This window comes from Rhinichthys klamathensis, unplaced genomic scaffold (assembly GCF_029890125.1).
Source record: "Rhinichthys klamathensis goyatoka isolate OS25496 unplaced genomic scaffold, OSU_Roscu_1.1 h1tg000330l_1, whole genome shotgun sequence".
Classification (NCBI taxonomy): Eukaryota; Metazoa; Chordata; class Actinopteri; order Cypriniformes; family Leuciscidae; genus Rhinichthys; species Rhinichthys klamathensis.
Window position 1 is genome coordinate 2,744,051 of NW_026606845.1, and position 26,038 is coordinate 2,770,088.

The window sequence follows — 26,038 nt, forward strand, 5'->3', positions numbered from 1 at the left end:
TATGTGTTTATGTCTTTTATTTCTGTAACGCAATTCCACTGAAATCAATTTGACAGTTATAAATTAAAAAGGGCGTCCAAATAATTTAAAGTTTCATACATATATTCAGGTTTTGGCTCAAAGGTGAACCAAATGACCAAAGTGGACGTTGTATTGAACTGTATTGAACATGTGATAAAAGGGATTTGTGAGACTTGTTCCAACCCTAAATATTGTGATATTTGAACATTGAAAACTTTTATGTACACCCACTTGTGTTTAATAGTTATCTCTGTTTTTCCTTCCATCATCCTCTCATCCCATCTTAAAAACGTTTATTAATTCCCTTCCAGTTTATTGCCATCATTATAGAGGTCAAGTAAGTCCTGTTTAAAGGTGTTTGAGTCTCTGCAGAGTTTCAGAGAGTTTCGTTGTGGGAATGAAAGTATTTTTCTCTGTCTAAACTAATAGCCACTTCCCGTTTAGTGTTAGCGCTATTTAAAAGAAACCATGACTATCATTCAAGCTCATCTGTGAACACTTGCTGTCAGACATAAGAGTGAATTATGGACTTAGAGGACATTTATCAAAATGTGGAAAATAAAGATATTAAGGACACAACTGGAGCTCGAACACAGAATCACAGCCAGGATGAAGGGAAAGATGGAAAGTGCAGTAAGTAAAGTTTCATTTGAAGAAGAAATGGTGTTGTTAACTTTTGAGGAAATGAGAAACGTAACTTTTTTCAAAGAACAATTTGTTCATGTTTCTGCATATTATGGTATGTATTAACATTTTATTTAACTTTTCAACATATGTTGTTATTTGCGTTTTTTATTGTAGATATTCCGCTATCATTATCAAAGAATAAATGTTTTTGTTAAAAAGGCCTGTGTATTATCTTAAGATAAAGCTTGATTTGAGCCTATATTTCTAATAATATGAATTGGTTGTTAACTGATATGTGTGTGTGTGTGTGTGTGTGTGTGTGTGTGTGTGTGTGTGTGTGTGTGTGTGTGTGTGTGTGTGTGTGTGTGTGTGTGTGTGTGTGTGTGTGTGTTTTTGTCTCTGTTTGTCAGGAGGAAGCAGGTGTTTGGTGTTGATGTCAGTGTGTCTCGGGCTCATGTGTGTTCTTCTGCTGGTCTTCATCACACTGTACATCACCATCACAGCAGAGAGAGACCTGTTAAAGAGTTACAAGAACACAGTTGAAGAGTTCAATCACACTATCAACAGCTTACAGGACAATTACACTGATCTAATGACTGAAAAAGACCAACTGAAGAACAACTTCAACTCTATGAGTCGGAAGAAACTGGAGTTAGAGAACAGAGTCACGTCTTTGAGAGAGGAACTGACGAGAGAAGTGTCTAAACGAGGTTTGTAAACAACAGCTTTGTCTAAGTAATTACTTTTTTCTAGTTCTCTTTATCTTTACTGTATATGTTTACAGTTTTGAAAAGTGTTTATGTATGAAAATCTGTGTGGTCCAGGTTTTTTCTTCATATACAATGAGTCGAAGAACTGGTCTGAGAGCAGGCAGTTCTGCAGAGATCGAGGAGCTGATCTGATCATTATCAACACTGAAGAGAAGCAGGTGAGATTGTGTGAGTGACTGTTAGTTAATGAGAGGAATCACACTTACTCCTGTTTTTATTCACACACAGAGGTTCATAACTTCATTAGTCAAGGAGAGAGTGTGGATTGGTTTGACTGACATTGACACTGAGGGGTTCATGAAATGGGTGGATAATTCACCACTGAAACAAGGGTAAGTGCTAAAACACTCACATAAATCCACTGTGGGTTTATTTGTTTGTATTTTATTTTTATTTATTTTTATACGGCCATCAAAAGATTCAGATTGCTTGAACTTTTGGAGTTCTGAATAATTAAAAATCTGACACATTTTATTCAGGTTTTGGTTAAAAGGTGAGCCGAATAGCTGGGGCAGAGATGAGGACTGCGTCATGCTTGATCCTGAAGGAGACAGCGTGAACAACTGGCATGATTACCTCTGCTCAGAGAGGATCAAATGTATTTGTGAGAAATAGATTTCATCCATTCCTGTCATGCTTTTACATGTATTATCTTGTGGAATAAGTCTTATTTTGATCACATAATTCATTATTAAGATTCCTGTCTTTTAAAACTGTCAGTTTATTTAATCATTAACTGCTTTCATGTGAAATTCTGCACTTACATCTGATGTGTTCATAACTTGCTCACAAGCAGATGTTAACATAAACATTCTTCTAGCTGTTATGCGTCTCTTTGTTGGCCTGAAGTGTTGATGTGAAAATCACAGTAAAGTACAGAAGTCTCACTCCAAAAAATGATATGTTGGCTTTACTTAACTTTTTTATGTAAACAGGTTCCACCGGTTCCACATAACTATGTTTCGTTAAACAAACATAATATGTTCATGTAACTTCAACATCATGGAATTTGGTCATTTTAAGCGACCCAAATGAACTCTGAGCTAAAGAGTTAATTAAGTGAATAACTGAGTGATGATTGAGCATTATTGAAGACACCTGATGTTAACAAGCAGAATCTCTGAAGGAGAAAACCGGAATGTTTAAGTCACCATTATGGAGATCAGTGTGTGTTTTAGTTGGGCTCTTGACCATTAACTTATTAACTTTAGATTTTGTTTAGTTGCTGTACGTGAGTTATAACAGCCAGATGAACAATGAACTAAGGAGATCTGATGGTGTTGGTTGTGATGTAACATAATCATTATTTCACAATCATGTGACATCAATCACTGAACTTATATTGAACCCAATTTCTGAGTTAAGTTTACCTTACTGTCATTGTAGAGCATACTATTTTTAGGCTTTTGAATGAAATTCAAATGATCAAATCAAGAAATAAAAAATAATTTTCTTAAAAAATCTCCTAAGTAAGCACACACAGATATCAAGAATCAGCATATGAATCTCAGCAATGGTGACAAACAGATCATAAGCTCATTATTTATTCATGCAGCAATGCATGATGGCAGCCATGAATGAGTTTTGATTGGTGGCACCCAGAATGCACTACAACATGCTTTATAATTGTCACCATTGTTGAGATTCACAGGCTGATTCTTGATGTCTGTGTGTGCCTACTCAAAATATTTTTAGGAAGTTTCTTTTTTATTTATTGATTTGATCATTTGAATTTCATTGAAAAGTCTAAAAATAGTATGCTCTACAATGACAATGCTGCTATTATTCGAAAGGTTAACTTAACTAAAATATTCAGTTTAATATAAGTTCAGTGACTCAGGTCAAATGATTGTGAAAAAATGATTATGTTAAAACATAACCAACACCATCAGATGACCTTTGTTTATTGTTCATCCGGCTGTTATTACTCATGTACAGCAACCAAACAAAGTGTAAAGATAATAAGTTAATGGTCAAGAGCCCAACTAAAACACACACTTATCTCCATAATGGTGACTTAAACATTCCGGTTTTCTCCTTCAGAGATTCTGCTTGTTAACATCAGGTGTCTTCAATAATGCTCAATCATCACTCAGTTATTCACTTAATTAACTCATTAGCTCAGAGTTTAATTGGGTCGCTTAAAATGACCAAATTCCATGATGTTGAAGTTACATGAACATATTATGTTTGTTTAACGAAACATACTTATGTGGAACCGGTGGAACCTGTTTACATAAAAAAGTTAAGTAAAGCCAACATATCATTTTTTTGAGTGTAGAGACACCCAGATTGCTCTGATTCACCCTGTTATTCTGATATTGAGTGTCTGCGAAACAGCTTTTGAACTGCTTCTGTTTTAATAAAATGGTCAGTTGACATTATTATCTCAGCATTTTGTTTTTCGCTGAGTTGAGTGGGGGACGGAGGGGGGTGACTCTGGGACGCCAGAGTCACTGTCGAGCCCTCTTGAGGTGTCGTGGGCTAGTCGACGAAACACTGAGGACGGAAGGTGCCCACTTGAAGACCATAGAGATGTCCCCTACTCGGCTCAATCCAGACGGTTGTCGTGCTGGTCCTGTAGTTGCAGCCGTCGCGTGTGCTGACGCGCCAAGTACACTGCAGCCGTTAACGCCGGACAGAAGGGGAGTCACACCACCATATGGAAAGAAGTGTAAATGGATGAAGCATAGTTTACTGTAAAGCTACGTCTTAGTGTTTGTTGCTTATCTTGGCGAAAGCCGAGTACAAATCAGCATGAAGTTTTAACATCTAAGTCTGTTTATTGCACTATGGCTATATTTGCTCCAGTCCAGCAGGGGCAGCAGAGAGCAGATTTATCAGACTGAAGTTATCATACTATATTACACACTACATGAAAGGTAATATCTGGAAAACCTAAAAAGGGCACTTTAATTTTTGTGTGAACTATCCCAGTCACAGAATAGGTTGTGGAGTAAATAAACTCCAAGCGGATGAAAGCCATTGTTTCCTAATGATTGTGAATTATTACATTTGTCTTGCACAGGTTTGTTATATAGTCAACTTTTAACTTAGTATATAGATTCATATGTTCAGGAGGAATTTAAATGTGAAGGACATGGACTGATGTTGTAGGATTTTATGATGTTTTCTGAACTTGCCATACCTTGACTTTAGTGAATTGATGGACATAGTTTGGGAAAACTCACTGATCTATATTAAAGATATATACACAGCAAAATCCCCTGTGTTGAATCAACACTGCTCAGAGCCAGAGGTGTATAAAGTAGGAGTAGAAATAGAGAAAAAGTAGAAGTCCTGCCATGTGTTTATTCCAGCCATGAACTGATTGACAGTTGATTTCAGCTGATTTCTGTCTCCTGACTGAAAAACTGCTAAAGATCAAATCCAGGTGATTGGAATAAAATACTGAGGAGGACTTTTACTTTCTGAACCTGGACTTTACACCTCTGCATAGCAATGCCACATGTCAGTCAAGAGTAAATAAATAAACCAGAACTGGACCTTATCTGAGCCACACAATCTGTGTATATTAAATATGGAGTAATTTCAGCCTTAATAATCCTGTTAACAAGCAGAATCACTGAAGGAAAGAAGAGAACAGAAAAAGAGAGGAGCAGAAACACAAGAACTACAACTGACTTCAGTCACAGCCTTAGATGAAATCAACTGAAGAGAAAAGAAGACATTAAATCTGAAGATCTCAGCAGAGGAGGATTAAACAACTCCACAAACAGCATTACCAGCTTCACTTATTACTAACCAGACTGACTTTATTTCTGTCAGACGTCTACAGAAGTTTAATTGAGAATTAACAGAGGTTTAGATGTGTTAGAATGTTTTATTGAAAATGTTTGGTGTTCACTATATGGTTATCAGTGTTTTCTTTAGTTGGGTGAATTGCTTTAGTGAGTTTGTGGTCTTTGTTTGAAGCTGATAAAATGTGGTTGAATGTACAATACACAAACACAGAAGTATTAAACTGCAGGGAGTTTTTAAGTTGGTCTGCAAGTCTTTAAACAAGAAGTGGTTTCATATCACACTGGCCTTTAACAAGAATAGAGTTTGCAGCATTTCAAAAACACAACTAATTCTGAAGATCACATCTCATCTGTGTAGACATACCGTCTAACACAATAGCAAACTATGGAAATAGACACTGTTTGTGAAAATCCTGAACGCAGAGATGTTAAGAACACAACTGGACCTGCAACACAGAATAAGGGCCAGGATGAAGGAAAAGATGAAAAGCGCAGTAAGCAGAAAATTACTTTAAAGCAGAGATGATGTCACAGATGGTGTCGTAGATGATGTTGTTAAAGGTGTCACTAATACAAGTTCAAATATATTTTCAAAGAACAATGTCAGTGTTTCTGCTTTTATATTTAATGTATTAACACTTATACACAAATACTTTTTCGATATGCTCATCTTTAGATATTTTACCGTAAAGAAATATTTGTCTTGTAAAATAATATACTGTAAAAGCATATTTTCTGAAGACAAATGTAGATTAAAAGGTTGATTTTAATACTTTTTCTAATAATAGGAAGGGTATTCACTGATGTGTGTGTTGTCTCTGTTTGTCAGGAGGAAGCAGGTGTTTGGTGTTGATGACAGTGTGTCTCGGGCTCATGTGTGTTCTTCTGCTGGTCTTCATCACACTGTACATCACCATCACAGCAGAGAGAGGCCTGTTAAAGAGTTACAAGAACACAGTTGAAGAGTTCAATCACACTATCAACAGCTTACAGGACAATTACACTGATCTAATGACTGAAAAAGACCAACTGAAGAACAACTTCAGCTCTTTGAGTCAGAAGAAACTGGAGTTAGAGACCAGAGTCACGTCTTTGAGAGAGGAACTGACGAGAGAAGTGTCTAAACGAGGTTTGTAAACAACAGCTTTGTCTAAGTAATTACTTTTTTTCTAGTTCTCTTTATCTTTACTGTATATGTTTACAGTTTTGAAAAGTGTTTATGTATGAAAATCTGTGTGGTCCAGGTTTTTTCTTCATATCCAGTGAGTCGATGAGCTGGTCTGAGAGCAGGCAGTTCTGCAGAGATCGAGGAGCTGATCTGGTCATTATCAACACTGAAGAGAAGCAGGTGAGATTGTGTGAGTGACTGTTAATGAATGAGAGGAATCACACTTACTCCTGTTTATATTCACACACAGAGGCGCATAACTTCATTAGTCAAGGAGAGAGTGTGGATTGGTTTGACTGACATTGAGACTGAGGGGATCATGAAATGGGTGGATAATTCAACACTGAAACAAGGGTAAGTGATAAAACACTCTGCGTTCAGTGTGCATTTGTTTGTAAATTCATCTTCTCAAATTTGCTTTCCGAGTTCTTATATTTTAGAGCTGTACAGGAACTGAATCTGATCCACTTTGTTCAGGTTTTGGTCCAGCGGTGAGCCGAATAGCTTTCATGGCACAAATGAGGACTGTGTTGAACTGAATTCTGCCAGAGACCCTTTAAAGAACTGGAATGATCTGCCATGCTCAGAAATGAGGAAATGGGTTTGTGAGACTTAAAGGGATAGTTCACTTTGAAATTAATTTTTGGTATGTTTTAGCTTACCTCAAGGGCATCCAAGATAGGTGTCTTTGTGTCCACAGTATTTTCAATTTTGATATTTTTAGGTCAAACCGTTCTTGTCTGTCAGTCATATAATGCAGGTCTATGGTCACCACCTCAAAGAGCACGCACAGAGAAGTCCAAATTAAACATGATTTAATGACTCGTAAATGTAAGTACACATTGATGGCCTAAAACACGAAACGAGCGGTTTGTGTTAGGTTTGACCTAAAAAATAACAAAATTGATAATACTGCGGAAACAAAGACACCTACATCTTGGATGCCCTTGAGGTAAGCTAAAACATATCAAAAATTAATTTCAAAGTGAACTATCCCTTTAACATCGATTCCTTCATCTTCATGATATTTAATAATGCTTTGACCCATATTTTTCAGCTTAATTTATTTTCTTTTTTTATTGCATTTTTGGTGAAGGTTCATGTAATCAAAACTAATTTCTTAAAATAATTAAGATTTTGTGGTTTAATTTGTTACGTTTTTTTTGTACATTTTATGTGTTTTTCAATATTAACGATTTATCATTTTATGGAATCATGTCAGATTTTATTTAATTGTAGTAATTAATAGATTTCTGTAATAGAAAATCATGAGCGGAAGGAACAACATTCATAGTCTTTTATTGTGAATTTGACAGTGACAGCAAAATCACCAGTGTTAAATTAACACTGCTCAGTGTTTATATGAGTCCACACTCAGTGAATGTTCAATGAACACTGAAGCAGTGCTACAGTTAATGAGATAATGAAGTAATTATTTGAGTGATAATTGAGCATTATCTACGACCTGATGTTAACAAGCAGAATCACTGAAGGAGAAAATCGTAATTGGTATGTTACCATTATGGAGATCAGTGTTTGCTTTAGTTGGGCTCTTGACCCTTACATCATTAACTTTAGTTCTTTGTTTGGCTGCTATACCTGAGTTATACCTGCCTGATGAACAAAGAGAAAAGGTGATATGATGGTATTGGTTGTTTTAACATAATCAATAGTTGGCCTGAATCACTGAACTCATTGAGAGCATAATTTCAGAGTTAAGTTTACCTTATGGATTATAGCAGCACTGTCATTGTAGAGTATGCATTTTTTTAGCCTTTTCAATTAAATCAAAATGATCAAATCATTAAAAAAACACCTTAAAAAGTATTTCAGGTAGGCACACACAGACATCAAGAATTAGCGTATGAATCTCAACAATGGTGACAAACAGATGACCTCTGAACATAAGCTCATTATTTATTCATGCAGCAATGCATGATGGGAGCCATGAATGAGATTTGATTGGTGGCATCCAGAATACACTGCAAAATGCTTTATAATTGTCACCATTGTTGAGAGTCACAGGCTGGTTCTTGATGTCTGCTTAAAAAAAAAACAGTTTTGTATGTGATTAAGTTTTAAGAAATTATTTGGATTACATTGAAAAAGTTGCAAATATTATGATTTTCAAGGACAATGCTGCTATAATCAATAAAGTAAATGTACCTCAGAAATTGGGCTCTAATCAAGTCAAATGATTGTGAGATAATGATAATGTTAAAACACAACCAACACCATCAAATCACCTCTTCTCTTTGTTCATCTAGCTGTTATAACTCAAGTACAGCAGCCAAACAAAGAACTAAAGTTAAAGACTTAAGGGTCAAGAGCCCAACTAAAGCAAACACTGATCTCCAGAATGGTAACATACCAATTACGGTTTTCTCCTTCAGTGATTCTGCTTGTTAACATCAGGTGTCTTCGATAATGCTCAATTATCACTCAATTAATCACTTAATTATCTCATTAACTTTAGCACTGCTTCAGTGTTCATTTAACACTCTCTGAGTCTGGACTCATATAAACACTGAGCAGTGTTAATTTAACACTGGTGATTTTGCTGTGTATATCTTTTTTTTTTTCATTTGTTATTCTCTTTGAATAAAATGGTCAGTTGCCATTACATGTGTTTTCATAAGATACTTGTGTCAAATAAACTTCCAACTCCAGTTTGCAATGCACGACACAACACCTGTTTTTGAGCAACGAAAGGCGTCTATGTTCAGGAGAGGCTGAGAAGTTTCTTACAAGTGATGGTAATGAAGAACATTTATCATTTAACATTCATTTTTATGCCTGCAGCACCAAGATCGAGTCCCATTGTAAAATTCAAATTATGTTACTATATTGTTTGCAATTTTCTGTTTGGTCTTACTGAGTAACTGATCAATTACAATGGACTGATTTTTAGGCTACTACAGATTCCCACCACCGTCCCTTTGAATAACTTTTAAAAACTTTTTTTAGAAAAAGGCCTGCAGTGTGTTTCATTGGGGGGACTTCTTGAGTTAATGTAAAATATGTTTTAGTAACAATAAGAAAGTTTTAGGTATTTATTTATACATCCCATCATAGTGAAAATGGTAGAACAGTGACATCTACTGAGAAAAGCGAAAAGTGAATCTCCTGTTGTCACTCACTTGTGTTTAATAACAGGAAGTCCTCGTCCCACAATCTCTATTTCCCATCATCCTCTCTGTCCCTGAACACGACAGTGATGTAAATCATCATTCACTTCCAGTTTATAGTCATCAACACACAGGTCCAGTTCAGCCTGTTTTAGTGTGTTTGAGTCAGTATATTAAATATGCAATATATGTTCAATTATACAGTATGAGTATACAGAGAGTTTTAGAATGAGAATTAAATAAGCAGCTTACAGGACAAATACACTGATTTAACACAAAGAAGAAACTGGAGTTACATTATATGGTATAAATATACTGAAAAATACATCAAACAATATATTGCGTTATATATTACAGCATATTTAATAATACATAAGGAATTGCCACTCTTCATATATTGAAAAATATATTTACAATATATTCACACTGTAAAATGTAGTTGAGTGTACTTAGAAAACGTTTGCCTTAAGATTCTCAAGGATGTTTTACTCAAAGTCTTAAGTTTCTAATATAAAAACATACTCTACATGTGTTGAGACAATGATGCATTTTATTTCTATTTATTAAACTGAAACTTAAAGCAACACTATGGAACTTTTCAGCCTTCATAATATATTTACAAGACCCTTGTGATGGTACATCGACTTACAATAGGTTAAATGACACGTCTTCCATAGCCTGACGTGGTCTGTATCGCTTTTACTCGCACTATGTAACTTCGGGTTTCGGGTAGTAACCCGTGCACAAAAAGAACTACAAAACTTGACTGCTTTACGGCATACGTCACTTCCCCCACCCCTTCCTCAAATTGTCTATGGCCATTGCAGACTTCCCAAGTCTATAGCGTCTCCCTGATGCCCGCAAATTAGTTAAAATCTGCCGGAATCTAGAGCGCGCATGCGAGACAGAACATACTGCGTGCATAACATAACGTTACATAGCGTGAGTCAACCCGCCCCCCCGTCAACAATCCAGTCACCAAGATATACCTCCCTGAAATGACTTCTTGCAGGTTGGGATGTCTGCCATTGTTGATTCCAAAGCCGGTGCTGGATAAACAGCGAGCGTGCGCGTGCGACCGTAGGCTGCGAAAGACTAAATTATTTACGACAGCAGTAATGGACAATTCCGCTTCCAACCTGTAGGGCGACCGCTAAGGAAACGTTCCTTGGTGTTGCTTTAAAGGAGTCATAATGTGCAATTTTCACTTTTCCATGAGAATCAATGTATGTTATGATTGACTAACGATTATACATTGGCCGGGATGCCGATATTCAAAAGTGAAGTGTTTGTTTACCCCAGGGTTCTTAAACTAGCCAACGTGCACGCGCACTCAAATACGAGATTTCAATTTCTCCCCCGACTTGACGTCAAGACGGGGCCGGATATACCATATATGGACACCGCAGAGGAGGCCCGCCCTGCCCCTCTCCCCATCATATTCAGTCAAGAAAGATGCAGAAACGTAGTGCACACGTGAGTTGCTCTGTGGTTGACTGTCATAATCCACATTCTAATGTTTTTTCTTTACCCAAAACTGACCAAACTACAAGGGACAAGTGGATGAAATTTATTTTTAATGACGCTGTTCCAACAACCATCTCAACTTGCTCAACGTTAGGTGTCTGCGCTAAACATTTCACAAAAGAATCTTTTACAAATTTGGGGCAATATCAGGCGAAGTTGGCATCGAAGCTACGTTTGGAAAAAGGTGCCATTCCAACAATCAGGGACTTGCCTGAATTTGAAACGGTAAGACTGTGTTTTTATTACTATATTTTGTGTAACAAACAGCAGCTAACTACTAATGCGGTTAATGTATGTGATAAGGATAGATAAATTTAAAAAACAGTCAAGAATTAATAAACATAAAGAAAAACATAACGTTACATGTCTGCAGATGAAAATTATTAAATATCTAAAAAACCACAACGTCAAAAAAGGCAAAAACAACACATTATAGCAAACGTTAATCTCTATAACCACTGTAAACTGAAAATAAAGTAGACTACATCTCCGTTAATGTAATCTACATTAAATTAAAGCTAAACTTATGTGGGAGAAAATAGCAAAAAAACGTTTTAGCTCGTTACTGATGTTAATGTATGTCTCAGTCAAAAAAATGGTCTTTACCATTCAGAGACATGTTGATGTAGACGTCCTTCAATTGACTGTTGTTCCTCTTCCGTTTCCAGCTCTGGTTCAGAGTCTGGCTCAAACTTAGGCCCTGTCCCAAATGGAACCCTAAGCACTCGCGGTCTTCCTCTGAGTCCGCACTTTCGCGACGTAACGCCGCTTTGAATGTCGGGAAGAAGTCTGCTGTGGAGTCCGCATCAGCGCGGGCTCGGCAAAAGTGCGCATCAAGGGTGCAAATTGACCGCAGAGGGGGCGATCGCGAGCACCCTTCTGAGATCTAAAAATGACAAATGGGACACACTGCGGTCTCACGGACTTAACGGACACGCGCACGAGGCAGCCATTGTAAGTCCACAAGACCGAAAGTGCACATGAAGTGTGCCATTTGGGACTGGGCCATATACGGTTGAATCCCGTAGGTCGCGGCCAGGTCGGGTTCATTAGCAACTTGCGCCATGATCTCTTTTTGGAATGATATGCTGAAGTTACCTGCGGTGCCAAGCCCCCTCCTTCCTGCCACCAATCAACGCGCCCCTCATTTGCATTATTAAAATGACCGTCCACGACAGCCAAAACCTCGCATCAGATCTCGCGAGAAAATAATAAATTCAGAAATAAGGGTCAAACGAGCTCTGTGTTTATTTTTTTCCAATTTTTCTTTTTTAGAAGGGCATGAAATGACTATAATAGAGCGTGGGTATCAAAGTTAATACTACATTATGACTCCTTTAACTGAATAAATAAAATAAAAACATCAACTTAACAAATAAGTTAATAGAAATGGCTGCAATAGATTTCACCCTTTTAAATACAGCACAATGGTGACCCACAAACCTCACAACATTAAACACTAACAGATCTGTGAAGATCTCAGCAGAGGAGGATTAAACAACTCCACAAACAGCATTACCAGCTTCACTTATTACTAACCAGACTCACTTTATTTCTGTCAGACGTCTACAGAAGCTCTTATTGAGAATTAACAGAGGTTTAGATGTTGATGTTTTATTGAAAATGTTTGGTGTTCACTATTTGGTTATCAGTGTTTGCTATAGTTGGGTGAATTGCTTTAGTGAGTTTGTGGTCTTAAAACCGCATAATTTGTTAAAAAGGGAACCAGAAATAAAGATATTCACCATCATAAAGTAAAATAATTATCTGACAATTATATAAGCAAAGAAGAAACTCTGATTATGATCAATGAATCAGACCACTATGATGATAATTTATTTTAATTATCATGTAACCAATATCATCTGATCACATTTTCTCTGGCTGTTCTTGCTTAAAGGATCATTCCGGTATTAAGCGCTTTGAATATATTTTCTAGTTTGTTTTGGATGAACTGAAATGTTGACGATGGGTCCTGTCTCGACTTTTTGACTCTTTTAGAATCGCCTCTGAGCGCTTCAGAGTGGCTGTCTACCGGCATGCACAAACATGTCCTTAAAACAACATTTACGGTTCGTTTTCAAAACTGTGCAATTCACCGAGTGGTTAGTGGTGTATTTTCTTCACTCTGGGACAGAGGATTGAAGTGTGTTCTCGCCTTTTTTTTTTTTCTTTGTTAACTCCCCTCCCGACCCCTAGACGGTTAGGGGAATGTAACAAAAGGGCATACTAATAATTGAAAATTTCATTCATATTCAGGATTTGGCTCATAGGTGAACCAAATGACCAAAGTGGAAATGGGGACAGTATTGAACTCTAACAAACCTTGTCGACTGAAAGGGAACATCAGATTCAGGCACTTTCTTCTGTTTCTGCATCATCAATACAAAGCTCCAGTTTGGCCTGTTAAAGTGTGTTTGAGTTTATTTGAGTGATCACAGATTCCTCTTGTTGGAGCTTTTTTTTGAAGCTGATAAAATGTGGTTGAATGTACAATACACAAACACAGAAGTATCAAACTGCAGGGAGTTTTTAAGTTGGTCTGCAAGTCTTTAAAGAGCAACATGCAGGTTGGACACATATAGCATAGTGTATGTTGATGATAAAACAACTCGATTTTCTGAACTGGAGTAATATAATTTAGCCATTAACGATATTTTGAGATAAATTGTGATAAAATAACTTCCGCGTCTATAAAGCACTAACCGGAAGTGACGATGGGCGAGGGAGTCTGGTCAAGTTGAAGCTCAGGTTACAATGGATGTGAATGAAGAAACCGAGTTCTCCGATGTTGACGAGCATGCCTATGGCCCACAGGTAGGGAAGGGGCCGATCCGATCCGATCCAGTGTCGGTATCGGGACAGATCAGGGTAATTCATGTAACGGATTTTCCCGATCCAACCTGCGGAGATATCCGATATCCTGCTGAAATGACTCCAAAAGTGATTCCCGCCGGCCAGTCTGCTACCTGGCTGCAAACTGTGGAATGGATTTCCTGAACGGAGGCGCGGCTCAATGAGACACAGAGACCCCCCTCAGGAAATCCATTCCGCAGTTTGCAGCCAGCAAGCAGGACAGCATTGAGCTGTGTGTAAATACTTCACACTGGAAACACCGCAGAGCAAGACAGCAAAATGCACTGTTTGCAAATCCGTATTAATTAAACCATCTGTCTGTGATGCAAAAAATATCCAGGTCTATAATTCTCCGTAGTGAAATGTGCGTTACAAACGACCGAGTGTGTGGTGACCATAGACGGTGGTGACAGACGCGGCAGTGAAGTCTGCTCTCTTCACCTGCACAAAACGCACCCAAGAACGAAAAGCCTTGTTTTTCCTAGAAGGAAAATGATGGACACGATGTCATGACAGGCTGGAATTCGTGCAACCAGCACAAACACAACAATTTACCATTATGGCATCTCTAAAACTCGATCTAAAACTGTCTCTGTCTCTCACTACCGCTCCAACTACAGCTGACCGCGAGCTCTTGTTTGCCTCGGCCTACGTCATATGACGCGTTGCTAGCGGGAAAGGCGTATTCCAGAGCCTAGCACATTTTCATCAAAATCTCTACATCAAATGAGATTTCATTAGTAATTTCTACATATGTGTTTTTAAAAGACCTCTTCAGACAATATCAAGTATTAATTCAGTTATAAATTCAACCTGCACGTTGCTCTTTAAACAAGAAGTGGTTTCTCACTGGCCTTTAACAAGAATAGAGTTTGCAGCATTTCAAAAACACAACTCATTCTGAAGATCACATCTCATCTGTGTAGACATACTGTCTAACACAATAGCAAACTATGGAAATAGACACTGTTTGTGAAAATCCTGAACGCAGAGATGTTAAGAACACAACTGGACCTGCAACACAGAATAAGGGCCAGGATGAAGGAAAAGATGAAAAGCGCAGTAAGCAGAAAATTACTTTAAAGCAGAGATGATGTCACAGATGGTGTCGTAGATGATGTTGTTAAAGGTGTCACTAATACAAGTTCAAATATCTTTTCTAAGAACAATGTCAGTGTTTCTGCTTTTATATTTAATGTATTAACACTTATACACAAATACTTTTTCGATATGCTCATCTTTAGATATTTTACCGTAAAGAAATATTTGTCTTGTAAAATAATATACTGTAAAAGCATATTTTCTAAAGACAAATGTAGATTAAAAGATTGATTTTAATACTTTTTTCTAATAATAGGAAGGGTATTCACTGATATGTGTGTGTGTTGTCTCTGTTTGTCAGGAGGAAGCAGGTGTTTGGTGTTGATGACAGTGTGTCTCGGGCTCATGTGTGTTCTTCTGCTGGTCTTCATCACACTGTACATCACCATCACAGCAGAGAGAGACCTGTTAAAGAGTTACAAGAACACAGTTGAAGAGTTCAATCACACTATCAACAGCTTACAGGACAATTACACTGATCTATGACTGAAAAAGACCAACTGAAGAACAACTTCAGCTCTTTGAGTCAGAAGAAACTGGAGTTAGAGACTGAACTAAGGCAGTTATCTAAACAAGGTTTGTATAAATGTTTTTATTTGTTTTTTTTTTGCACTTTACAACACAAATAATGAGCAAAGTGTTTGTGTTTATTGAAAGGAAATGCCATTAAAACTAAAGAAGTCTGAAGTATCCCAGACTGCAATAATTAAAGCTCCAGTCGGCAAGTCTGGCAGATTGAGTGGATTTAGGAAAATTTTGAATGTTTACAACTCTCATGCCCCTCCCCCACTATCAACGGATACCCTCCCACCGCCGTGACCGAGTTCATGCTCGTCAGTGTGTGTGCACCAGATTTTCAGTGAACTCAGAACGCGCCCGTCTCATCAGCATCCATCAACGCCATGGAGTATTTGGAGGTATGCTGTCCTGGCTACCGATAGATTGCAATTGCTAACGTCATTTATACTCTAAATGAGCTTACTTGATTTTCCGCCATCACTCTTCGTTACTGCGCGAACTTCCGCGAACTGCACGTGATTGTAACCAGAGCTCTGATTGTAACGTGCGCGAGGGGTGGCGTGTGCCCGATCTGTGATTGACAGTCAGATCTCACACCCCCCTGCGCTGATTGGACATGATGAACCGGGAGCTGTGGATTTTTGCAAAACAAATAACACGCTCCAGGTGGAGTTAGAAGCTCAGGTTTTTTTCTAAAACCACTTTATTTATGTTGTTCTGTCAGATTATAGTGTCGATTTCACTGAATATGATAAAAAATTTTTTGCCGACGGCAGCTTTAATTGTGTTATGCTATTATTGAATGCCTTTGAATTTTTTGTTGTTGAATTGTTTTCTCTTTAAATGGCCAATATAATGTAAATATAATAAAATAGTCAATAACAATATTACCATATGATATATATTTTTTTAATTTAATATTGCGTTTTTACATTTACTTCGGTGTACCTGATGTGTAATTATGACGAGAGATTTCCTCCAGCCCAGCAGAATGCAGCAGAGAGACAGTTTAATCCATTAAGTAATCATCAGAGAGAAAGAGAAACCCCAGATCCAACAATTTATTTTATTTTATTTTTATAGACGTACAGTACTTGTGTTCAAGTCCAAGCACTAACATTTACAAGAAAGTTAATTTGACAATAATATAATTCTATTTCCAAACAATAACTGTAATTTGTACTGTTTTCAGAGAATTGTGTGATCAATTACAAATGTAGAATACCAAAAGGCATTTCCACGCCTTTAATAAGCTCCCGCTGGAAGATCAACACCACTTGAACAACAGTCGTTCCAACCGAAACTGAAAGTGAGCAACGACACCACGAAGTGCCTCTCTCAGGACTGTTAGTGAAGGGTGTAGTAACATTCACGAAACTGGACATCTTTATATTCTTGGAATGTTAGAAATCAACATTACTATCATGTTGAATTTTTAATTGAAAAATAAGTTTAAAGAACGTTTGAGAAACATTATACCTTTTAAAACACGTTCCTCTAACGTCAAGAAAACTGGACGTTTTTCACGTTCCCAGAACCAACACTGAATATTTGGAGAACGTTCTTATAACAAAATTCTGTTAGCTGGGATAATGCTCTCAAAACATTCATAGTACAATATTTCATAACAATAGCTGGGATGAGCTTATATTGTGGCCATAGTTTGAGCACACAGTGAGAGCGCTGTGAGGTTACACTTTTACATCATAAGAACTCTTTTCTTTTGAAGATTCCTGACGTTCACTGATCACTGTGAGATCAACGTGTTGACTGGGTAGATTAACTGATTTTATTTTCCCACTTATATTATTTTATTGTTTTATGGAAACACTTTAACCACTACATTTCTTGGTGTGTCTTTGAAACATTCTCTTTGAATAAAATGGTCAATTGTCATTTTATCTCAGCATTTTGTTTTTATTTCACATTTGTTTATTGCTCTATGGCTATATTTGCTCCAGTCCAGCAGGGGCAGCAGAGAGCAGGTTTATCAGACTGAAGTGATCAGAGAGGAACAGAAACATCAGATTCAGGCACTTTCTGCTGTTTCTGCATCATCAACAAAGGTCCAGTTTGGCCTGTTTAAGTGTGTTTGAGTTTATTTGAGTGTTCACAGATTCCTCTTGTTGGCTTTTGAAGCGGATAACATGTGGTTGAATGTACAACACAAACACAGTAGTGTGAGTCTGCAGGGAGGTTAGGTTTTAAGTTGGACTGAAGTCTTTATTCGTGTTGAAGGCCAGTGTGAAATGAAACCACTTCCTGTGAAGGTTTAGCACTACTGTAAATACACTACTCATCATTTAAAAGATCACACCTCATCTGTGAAGACGTACTGTCAGACACAGCGAATAATGGGTTCAGAGGACATTTATCAAAATGTTGAACACAGAGATATTGAGGACACATTTGGACCTCCAACACAGAGTAACGGCCAGGATGAAGGAAAAGATGAAAAGCGCAGTAAGCAGAAAATTACTTTAAACCAGAAATGATGTCACAGATGATGTTGTCAATGGTGTCGCTGTGTTAGAGGAAATGAGAACTGTTACATACCATTTCAAATATACAATTTCTAAGAACAACATGTCAGTGTTTCTGCTTTTATATTTAATAAGTTAACATGAAATAATTTTTGAATAGTTTTTCAGCATTCCTTGGATATTTTATCATATTGCAATGTTTGTCTAATTAAATTAAATACAGCAAGGGCGCAGATGGCACTGGGGACGGGGACGGGGGGTAAAAATCGGTAAAACAGAGGATTAACCAATGTTTTCGCTATATGTACATTAGCCAAAGTAGAGTGTCCCGGCCCGCCGCTGCTTCAGAATCGGGTCGGGGCAGACGCAGGCTGATCTACACCGGTCACCATTACTTTGTACCCACGTTCTCACTACACGCTGTTCTGTTGTCAATAAACACACGATGCCTTCATGCCACCGACATTTACACTCTCTCTCTGTGTGTGTGTGCTACGACTCCTCCTGAGTGACGTCGCCAGGGTCCTATGAGGAGCTAGTAGCTGCCTTAATCGTGCCCGTAGGAGCGGACCGGTAACCATAGTGATCATATACCATCATCTATGACTGAACTGAGTCGGTGATTTTCTGAACTGAACAAAATCGACTGTATAAATGCCACATAAAGGCAATGAAGAGACAAAAAACAATCACCTCGTTTTTACAAAAAACAAACAATGTAAGTATCCTATGCCTGTTGACTTTCCCAGATGTGGCAGATTAGATTTGTTAAGGGGAACAGCTAGTCTGACAATAAGGCTTTTGCACTTAGTAAACAGCAAAATGTGGAGACCATAACTATGCATTTAGGTGAGTGGACAGAGACAAATAATGAATGAACACAAAAAGAATGGTTGGATAAATCAAACAATTTATCGTCGTCAGGAAATAATGTTTTATCTTATCATTTAACCCATGGGTGCCCAATACGTCGATCGCGATCGATTGGTCGATCGCAGAGCCAATGACAGTAGCTCACAGAACAAAAAAAAAAAAAAAAAAAAAAAAGCGCCTTTTCAGAAAAGCAATCCATCTATCATGTCATTATATCACCATGTGCCCGCTGATTGACGTGTAGACAGGCCAGTCTGCTGGTTGCTAGAAAGTTTTTTTACACTACGTTACCATAACAACCATAAACATATCTACCAAAGATTCTGTAGAGCTGATCTCGACAGTCGACTACAGAAATGCGCCATTGCTTTCGTTTTACCGTTGCATTTCGCTATTGCTCGTTTATTATCTGTAGACAAACAAAAATTATACCACAATGAATGAGGGAGTAAAAGAATTAAAAAAAGCAAAGACTTACCATTTCCATCAGGAATGGGAAGATGACTTCTTATTCACGATGTCATACTCAAAGTGTGTCTGTCTCATCTGTCGATCCAGCATTGCACTTCCAAAGAAGGGGAATGTAGAGAGACACTTTAGAATGGTTCATCGAACCTTTGATACAGACTTTCCTCCAAGCAGTGAATTATGTCTCAGCTTCTTGGACAGCAGTCTCTTTTCACTCGGCCAACAGCAAAAGCGAAGGCCGCAACAGAGGAATCATTCCGGGTGAGTCGGACGATCGTTAGGCACAAAAAGTCTTTCCAGGATGGAGTAATGGTGAACAAAGCCTTCATTGAGGCTGCGGATTCTTTGTTTAAAGACTTTACGAACAAAACAGAAATAATGTCTGCAGTCAAAGCTGTTCAGTTGACAAGAAATACAGTGACCAGGCGATGCGAAATGATGGGCGACAACTTAGTGCAGCAGCTTGCTAAGGACATTGGCTGTTGCGAGTGCTTCTCGCTACAGATGGACGAGTCTACGGACATCACAGACAAAGCCCAATTGTGCATTTTTATTCGAATGGTCTTCCACGACATGACTGCAAAAGAGGAACTTTTAGCAGTTCTGCATATGAACGCACACACACGAGGGGATGACACCTTTGAGATATTCAAACACTTTATCGACAAGAATAAGATGCCAGTGTGCAAACTGGTGTCAATCACCACCGACGGTGCGCCTTCCATGATCGGCCGCTCTAATGGATTTGTTGCCAAATGCCGAGAGGATGAAGCGTTTCCTGATTTTTTAAGTTATCATTGTATCATACACCAACAAGCGTTGTGTGCGAAAATGTTGAACATGAAAGAAATTATGGATGTAGCAAACAAAGTAGCCTGCTCTATCCGTGCTAGAGCTCTTCAAAGACGACTGTTCCACTTGCATCTTGAGGAGGCTGGCAGCGACCACTCAGACCTACTGCTTCACACGGACGTAAGGTGGTTGGGTAGGGGGAAATTCCTGCAACGATTCCGCAATCTCCTTCCTGAGGTAAAGCAGTTCCTACATGACAACACACATGCGGAATACACGCAACTTAATGATGATCGTTGGCTGCTTGATTTGGCGTTTTTAACTGATCTGGCGAACTTGCTCAATGAGCTGAACGTGGAATTACAGGGCAAAGACAAAATCGTGATCGATATGATAAGCACAGTGAACGCGTTCAAGGGGAAACAAACTGCTTTCTTCAAAGATCCAACGCCATGATCTGGGGAACTTTAGAAACCTTGCATCTGAGATGAATAATCAAGGGAAGGACTTAACAGAGATTGACAGTGCATGTTATGCAGAACAGATTGACACCGTCCTGTCAGACTTTGACAGGAGATTTCAAGACTTCGCCCTACTCGAGCCAGTTGCCACGTTTATGTGCTTCCCTTTTCTGGAGAATGCTGAGGTCGATGTCCTCGCTTCCAAAATCGCAACAATGTTTCAGCTCAGTTCTGCTGAAGTTGAAGATGAGATCTTGACACTACAAGCGGATATTAACTTGAAGTCTAGGGCCCATGAACAATTCTGGAGTTTACTCACAGAAGAAAAGTATCCCAACATGAGAAAATGTGCAACATCACTGACTGCAATGTTTGGGTCTACTTACTTGTGCGAATCGACCTTTTCACATATGAAATTTATCAAATCCAAATACCGCTCCACCCTGACCGACGATCATTTGGAGGCCTGTCTTAGACTGGCTATCAGTAGCTATTGCCCGCACTATGCATCCCTGGTGGACTCCATCCAATGCAAGTCATCATCTGAATAAGGTACTGACCACTGATGTGAACATGCCATGTGTATGCAAGAAAATGACTACATGCAACTTATTGTACATAAAGTTAATTCATTGTCTGAAAGTTTCAATGTTGGAACAGTGAATTGTAGTGTGATATAGTGTGTAATGTAGGCCAAATGCCACTGTATATGTATGTATGTTAAAAGAAAATCCTAGTGTTACAAAAAAGTTACATTTCAATGTGAGTGAGTGAGTGAGTGAGTGAGTGAGTGAGTGAGTGAGTGAGTGAGTGAGTGAGTGAGTGAGTGAGTGAGTGTGTGAGTGAGTGAGTGAGTGAGTGAGTGAGTGAGTGTGTGAGTGAGTGTGTGAGTGAGTGAGTGAGTGAGTGAGTGAGTGAGTGAGTGAGTGAGTGTGTGAGTGAGTGAGTGAGTGAGTGAGTGAGTGAGTGAGTGAGTGTGTGAGTGAGTGAGTGAGTGAGTGTGTGAGTGAGTGAGTGAGTGAGTGAGTGAGTGAGTGTGTGAGTGAGTGAGTGAGTGAGTGAGTGAGTGAGTGTGTGAGTGAGTGAGTGTGTGAGTGAGTGAGTGAGTGAGTGAGTGAGTGAGTGAGTGAGTGTGTGAGTGAGTGAGTGAGTGAGTGAGTGAGTGAGTGAGTGAGTGAGTGAGTGAGTGAGTGAGTGTGTGAGTGAGTGAGTGAGTGAGTGAGTGAGTGAGTGAGTGTGTGAGTGAGTGAGTGTGTGAGTGAGTGAGTGAGTGAGTGAGTGAGTGAGTGAGTGAGTGAGTGAGTGAGTGAGTGAGTGAGTGTGCGTGCGTGCGTGTGTGAGTGAGTGAGTGAGTGAGTGTGAGTGTGCGTGCGTGCGTGTGTGTGTGTGTGTGTGCTAGCTGAATGGGTAAAGTTGCATTCCAATGTGTGGATTTTGATGTACTGTAAATGCACTGAATTGTATGGGAAATGTAATGTAAGTGCCACTGTGTATGAAATCACATGCATGTTGATTAGCTTCTATTGTGGACTATGTTACTGTTGTTACTGTACTTTTAGTGTTGGTAGGGAAATTAAACTCAATCATAAATTAATAATGATTTAAGTGTGAAACATTAAAGCAAAATAGCAGCCAATATGACACTGTGTGTTTATTATGATACATTAAAAAAGACACGTAATGTAATGTGAGTAGTAGATCATTCTGACCCAGTCACTTAAAAGGTAGATCACCATTCAGAAAAGCATGGGCACAGCTGATTTAACCCATTGTACTGTATAAATTGATGAGGTATGTTCACTGTCGTGTAAACCACTATAAGTAAATTTGTGTGGTGGAAGGTTCATGGCCTACATAAACTTTTGACATCCTCTTATAGCAGGAAATCATGTTTTTTTTTTATTGTACAGAGCAACGGAGGATATAGATTCTTAAATTATGGGCTATGAAAAACATTTCTTAATATGTCATACATCATTTGAAAGATATTTCTAATCTATAAATTGCAAAAAAAATTGTAATTAACACTTAAATTTACATTTTTTTGTTATTCTTAGACATTTTTGAAATAGTAGTTTTAGCCATTAATTCTCAGGAATATGTTGTATTTCACATTGTTGTATTTCACACTATCAGGCCTTTGTTTACATTTGTTCATTGTTGTTTATCCATGATTTCAAACAAGAATCCCCCAATGGCTTTTTAGTGCAAATCATTAGCCCAAATTACATAAAGAAACTACTTGAGCACTAAGCCCAAATTACGCAAAATAACGAATTGAGTTTAAATAATTTGCTGACAGCTTGGTCCCCCCCAGTTAAAAAATCCTATCTGCGCCACTGTAATACAGTAAATAGTCTATTTACTCTATTATCTACAGACAATTAAACCAAAAAGGTTGATTTGAAACATAATCTCTAATAATATGTGCAAGAGCCATTTCAATGTTTATGTCCAGGTTTGGCCAATAGGTGGCACTAGGGTCATGTCATAGCTATTGGGGCTCATCTACTTAGGAGGGTAGCTGTAATCAGGGACAGGTGTTGCCAGAGGGGAAAGGACCAACTAGTTTTTGACCGCCACCGAGGCTGTGGTTGGATGCTTGATACTGTGACAGTGTTGGTGAAGATGGAATATTGTTCCAGTATGGAAGATGAAAACCTTGTGTAAATCCAATAAATCATATCTCTCACGACAGAGAAGAAAACAGAACTTTAACTCTTGTTGCATTATTACTGAATCAAAAACGACCACGTCAAGCGCGTCAACTAGCCTACTTCAACCCTCTGCATAACCCTCAGCTGTTTTAAGCTTAGGCTTAGTGGTAACAATATGGAGTGAATTGATGTTACCTGATATATGTGTGTTTTGTCTCTGTGTGTCAGGAGGAAGCAGGTGTTTGGTGTTGATGACAGTGTGTCTCGGGCTCATGTGTGTTCTTCTGCTGGTCTTCATCACACTGTACATCACCATCACAGCAGAGAGAGACCTGTTAAAGAGTTACAAGAACACAGTTGAAGAGTTCAATCACACTATCAACAGCTTACAGGACAATTACACTGATCTAATGACTGAAAAAGACCAACTGAAGAACAACTTCAGCTCTTTGAGTCAGAAGAAACTGGAGTTAGAGACTAGAGTCACGTCTTTGAGAGAGGAACTGACGAGAGAAGTGTCTAAACGAGGTTTGTAAACAACTGCTTTGTCTAAGTAATTACTTTTTTTCTAGTTCTCTTTATCTGTACTGTATATGTTTACAGTTTTGAAAAGTGTTTATGTATGAAAATCTGTGTGGTCCAGGTTTTTTCTTCATATCCAGTGAGTCGATGAGCTGGTCTGAGAGCAGGCAGTTCTGCAGAGATCGAGGAGCTGATCTGATCATTATCAACACTGAAGAGAAGCAGGTGAGATTGTGTGAGTGACTGTTAATGAATGAGAGGAATCACACTTATTCCTGTTTATATTCACACACAGAGACTCATAACTTCATTAGTCAAGGAGAGAGTGTGGATTGGTTTGACTGACATTGAGACTGAGGGGATCATGAAATGGGTGGATAATTCACCACTGAAACAAGGGTAAGTGCTAAAACACTCTGCGTTCAGTGTGCATTTGTTTGTAAATTCATCTTCTCAAATTTGCTTTCCGAGTTCTTAAATTTTAGAGCTGTACAGGAACTGAATCTGATCCACTTTGTTCAGGTTTTGGTCCAGCGGTGAGCCGAATAGCTTTCATGGCACAAATGAGGACTGTGTTGAACTGAATTCTGCCAGAGACCCTTTAAAGAACTGGAATGATCTGCCATGCTCAGAAATGAGGAAATGGGTTTGTGAGACTTAAAGGGATAGTTCACTTTGAAATTATCTTTTGATATGTTTTAGCTTACCTCAAGGGCATCCAAGATAGGTGTCTTTGTGTCCACAGTATTTTCAATTTTGATATTTTTAGGTCAAACCGTTCTTGTCTGTCAGTCATATAATGCAGTTCTATGGTCACCACCTCAAAGAGCATGCACAGAGAAGTCCAAATTAAACATGATTTAATGACTCGTAAATGTAAGTACACATTGATGGCCTAAGACACGAAACGAGCGGTTTGTGTTAGGTTTGACCTAAAAAATAACAAAATTGATAATACTGCGGAAACAAAGACACCTACATCTTGGATGCCCTTGAGGTAAGCTAAAACATATAAAAAATTAATTTCAAAGTGAACTATCCCTTTAACATCGATTCCTTCATCTTCATGATATTTAATAATGCTTTGACCCATATTTTTCAGCTTAATTTATTTTCTTTTTTTATTGCATTTTTGGTGAAGGTTCATGTAATCAAAACTAATTTCTTAAAATAATTAAGATTTTGTGGTTTAATTTGTTACGTTTTTTTGTACATTTTATGTGTTTTTCAATATTAACGATTTATCATTTTATGGAATCATGTCAGATTTTATTTAATTGTAGTAATTAATAGATTTCTGTAATAGAAAATCATGAGCGAAAGGAACAACATTCATAGTCTTTTATTGTGAATTTGACAGTATATCTTTTTTTTTTTCATTTGTTATTCTCTTTGAATAAAATGGTCAGTTGCCATTACATGTGTTTTCATAAGATACTTGTGTCAAATAAACTTCCAACTGCAGTTTGCAATGCACGACACAACACCTGTTTTTGAGCAACGAAAGGCGTCTATGTTCAGGAGAGGCTGAGAAGTTTCTTACAAGTGATGGTAATGAAGAACATTTATCATTTAACATTCATTTTTATGCCTGCAGCACCAAGATCGAGTCCCATTGTAAAATTCAAATTATGTTACTATATTGTTTGCAATTTTCTGTTTGGTCTTACTGAGTAACTGATCAATTACAATGGACTGATTTTTAAGCTACTACAGATTCCCACCACCGTCCCTTTGAATAACTTTTAAAAACTTTTTTTAGAAAAAGGCCTGCAGTGTGTTTCATTGGGGGGACTTCTTGAGTTAATGTAAAATATGTTTTAGTAACAATAAGAAAGTTTTAGGTATTTATTTATACATCCCATCATAGTGAAAATGGTAGAACAGTGACATCTACTGAGAAAAGGGAAAAGTGAATCTCCTGTTGTCACTCACTTGTGTTTAATAACAGGAAGTCCTCGTCCCACAATCTCTATTTCCCATCATCCTCTCTGTTCCTGAACACGACAGTGATGTAAATCATCATTCACTTCCAGTTTATAGTCATCAACACACAGGTCCAGTTCGGCCTGTTTTAGTGTGTTTGAGTCAAAGGTTCAATTATACAGTATGAGTATACAGAGAGTTTTAGAATGAGAATGAAATAAGCAGCTTACAGGACAAATACACTGATTTAACACAAAGAAGAAACTGGAGTTACATTATATGGTATAAATATACTGAAAAATACATCAAACAATATATTGCGTTATATATTACAGCATATTTAATAATACATAAGGAATTGCCACTCTTCATATA

The 26,038-nt window shown here is 38.0% G+C and overlaps 1 protein-coding gene across 1 annotated transcript in view; it reads left to right on the forward strand.

Moving 5' to 3' along the window:
* Positions 1-545: 545 nt before the first annotated feature.
* The window catches only part of LOC130105954 (CD209 antigen-like protein C), a 56,062-nt gene continuing 30,569 nt past the window's right edge, over positions 546-26,038 (forward strand). Inside the window, exons 1-3 of the mRNA XM_056272142.1 lie at positions 546-654; positions 6,012-6,311; positions 6,427-6,530. Of these exons, the coding sequence (XP_056128117.1) occupies positions 546-654; positions 6,012-6,311; positions 6,427-6,530 (513 nt within the window). The remainder of the gene's footprint in view (positions 655-6,011; positions 6,312-6,426; positions 6,531-26,038) is intronic.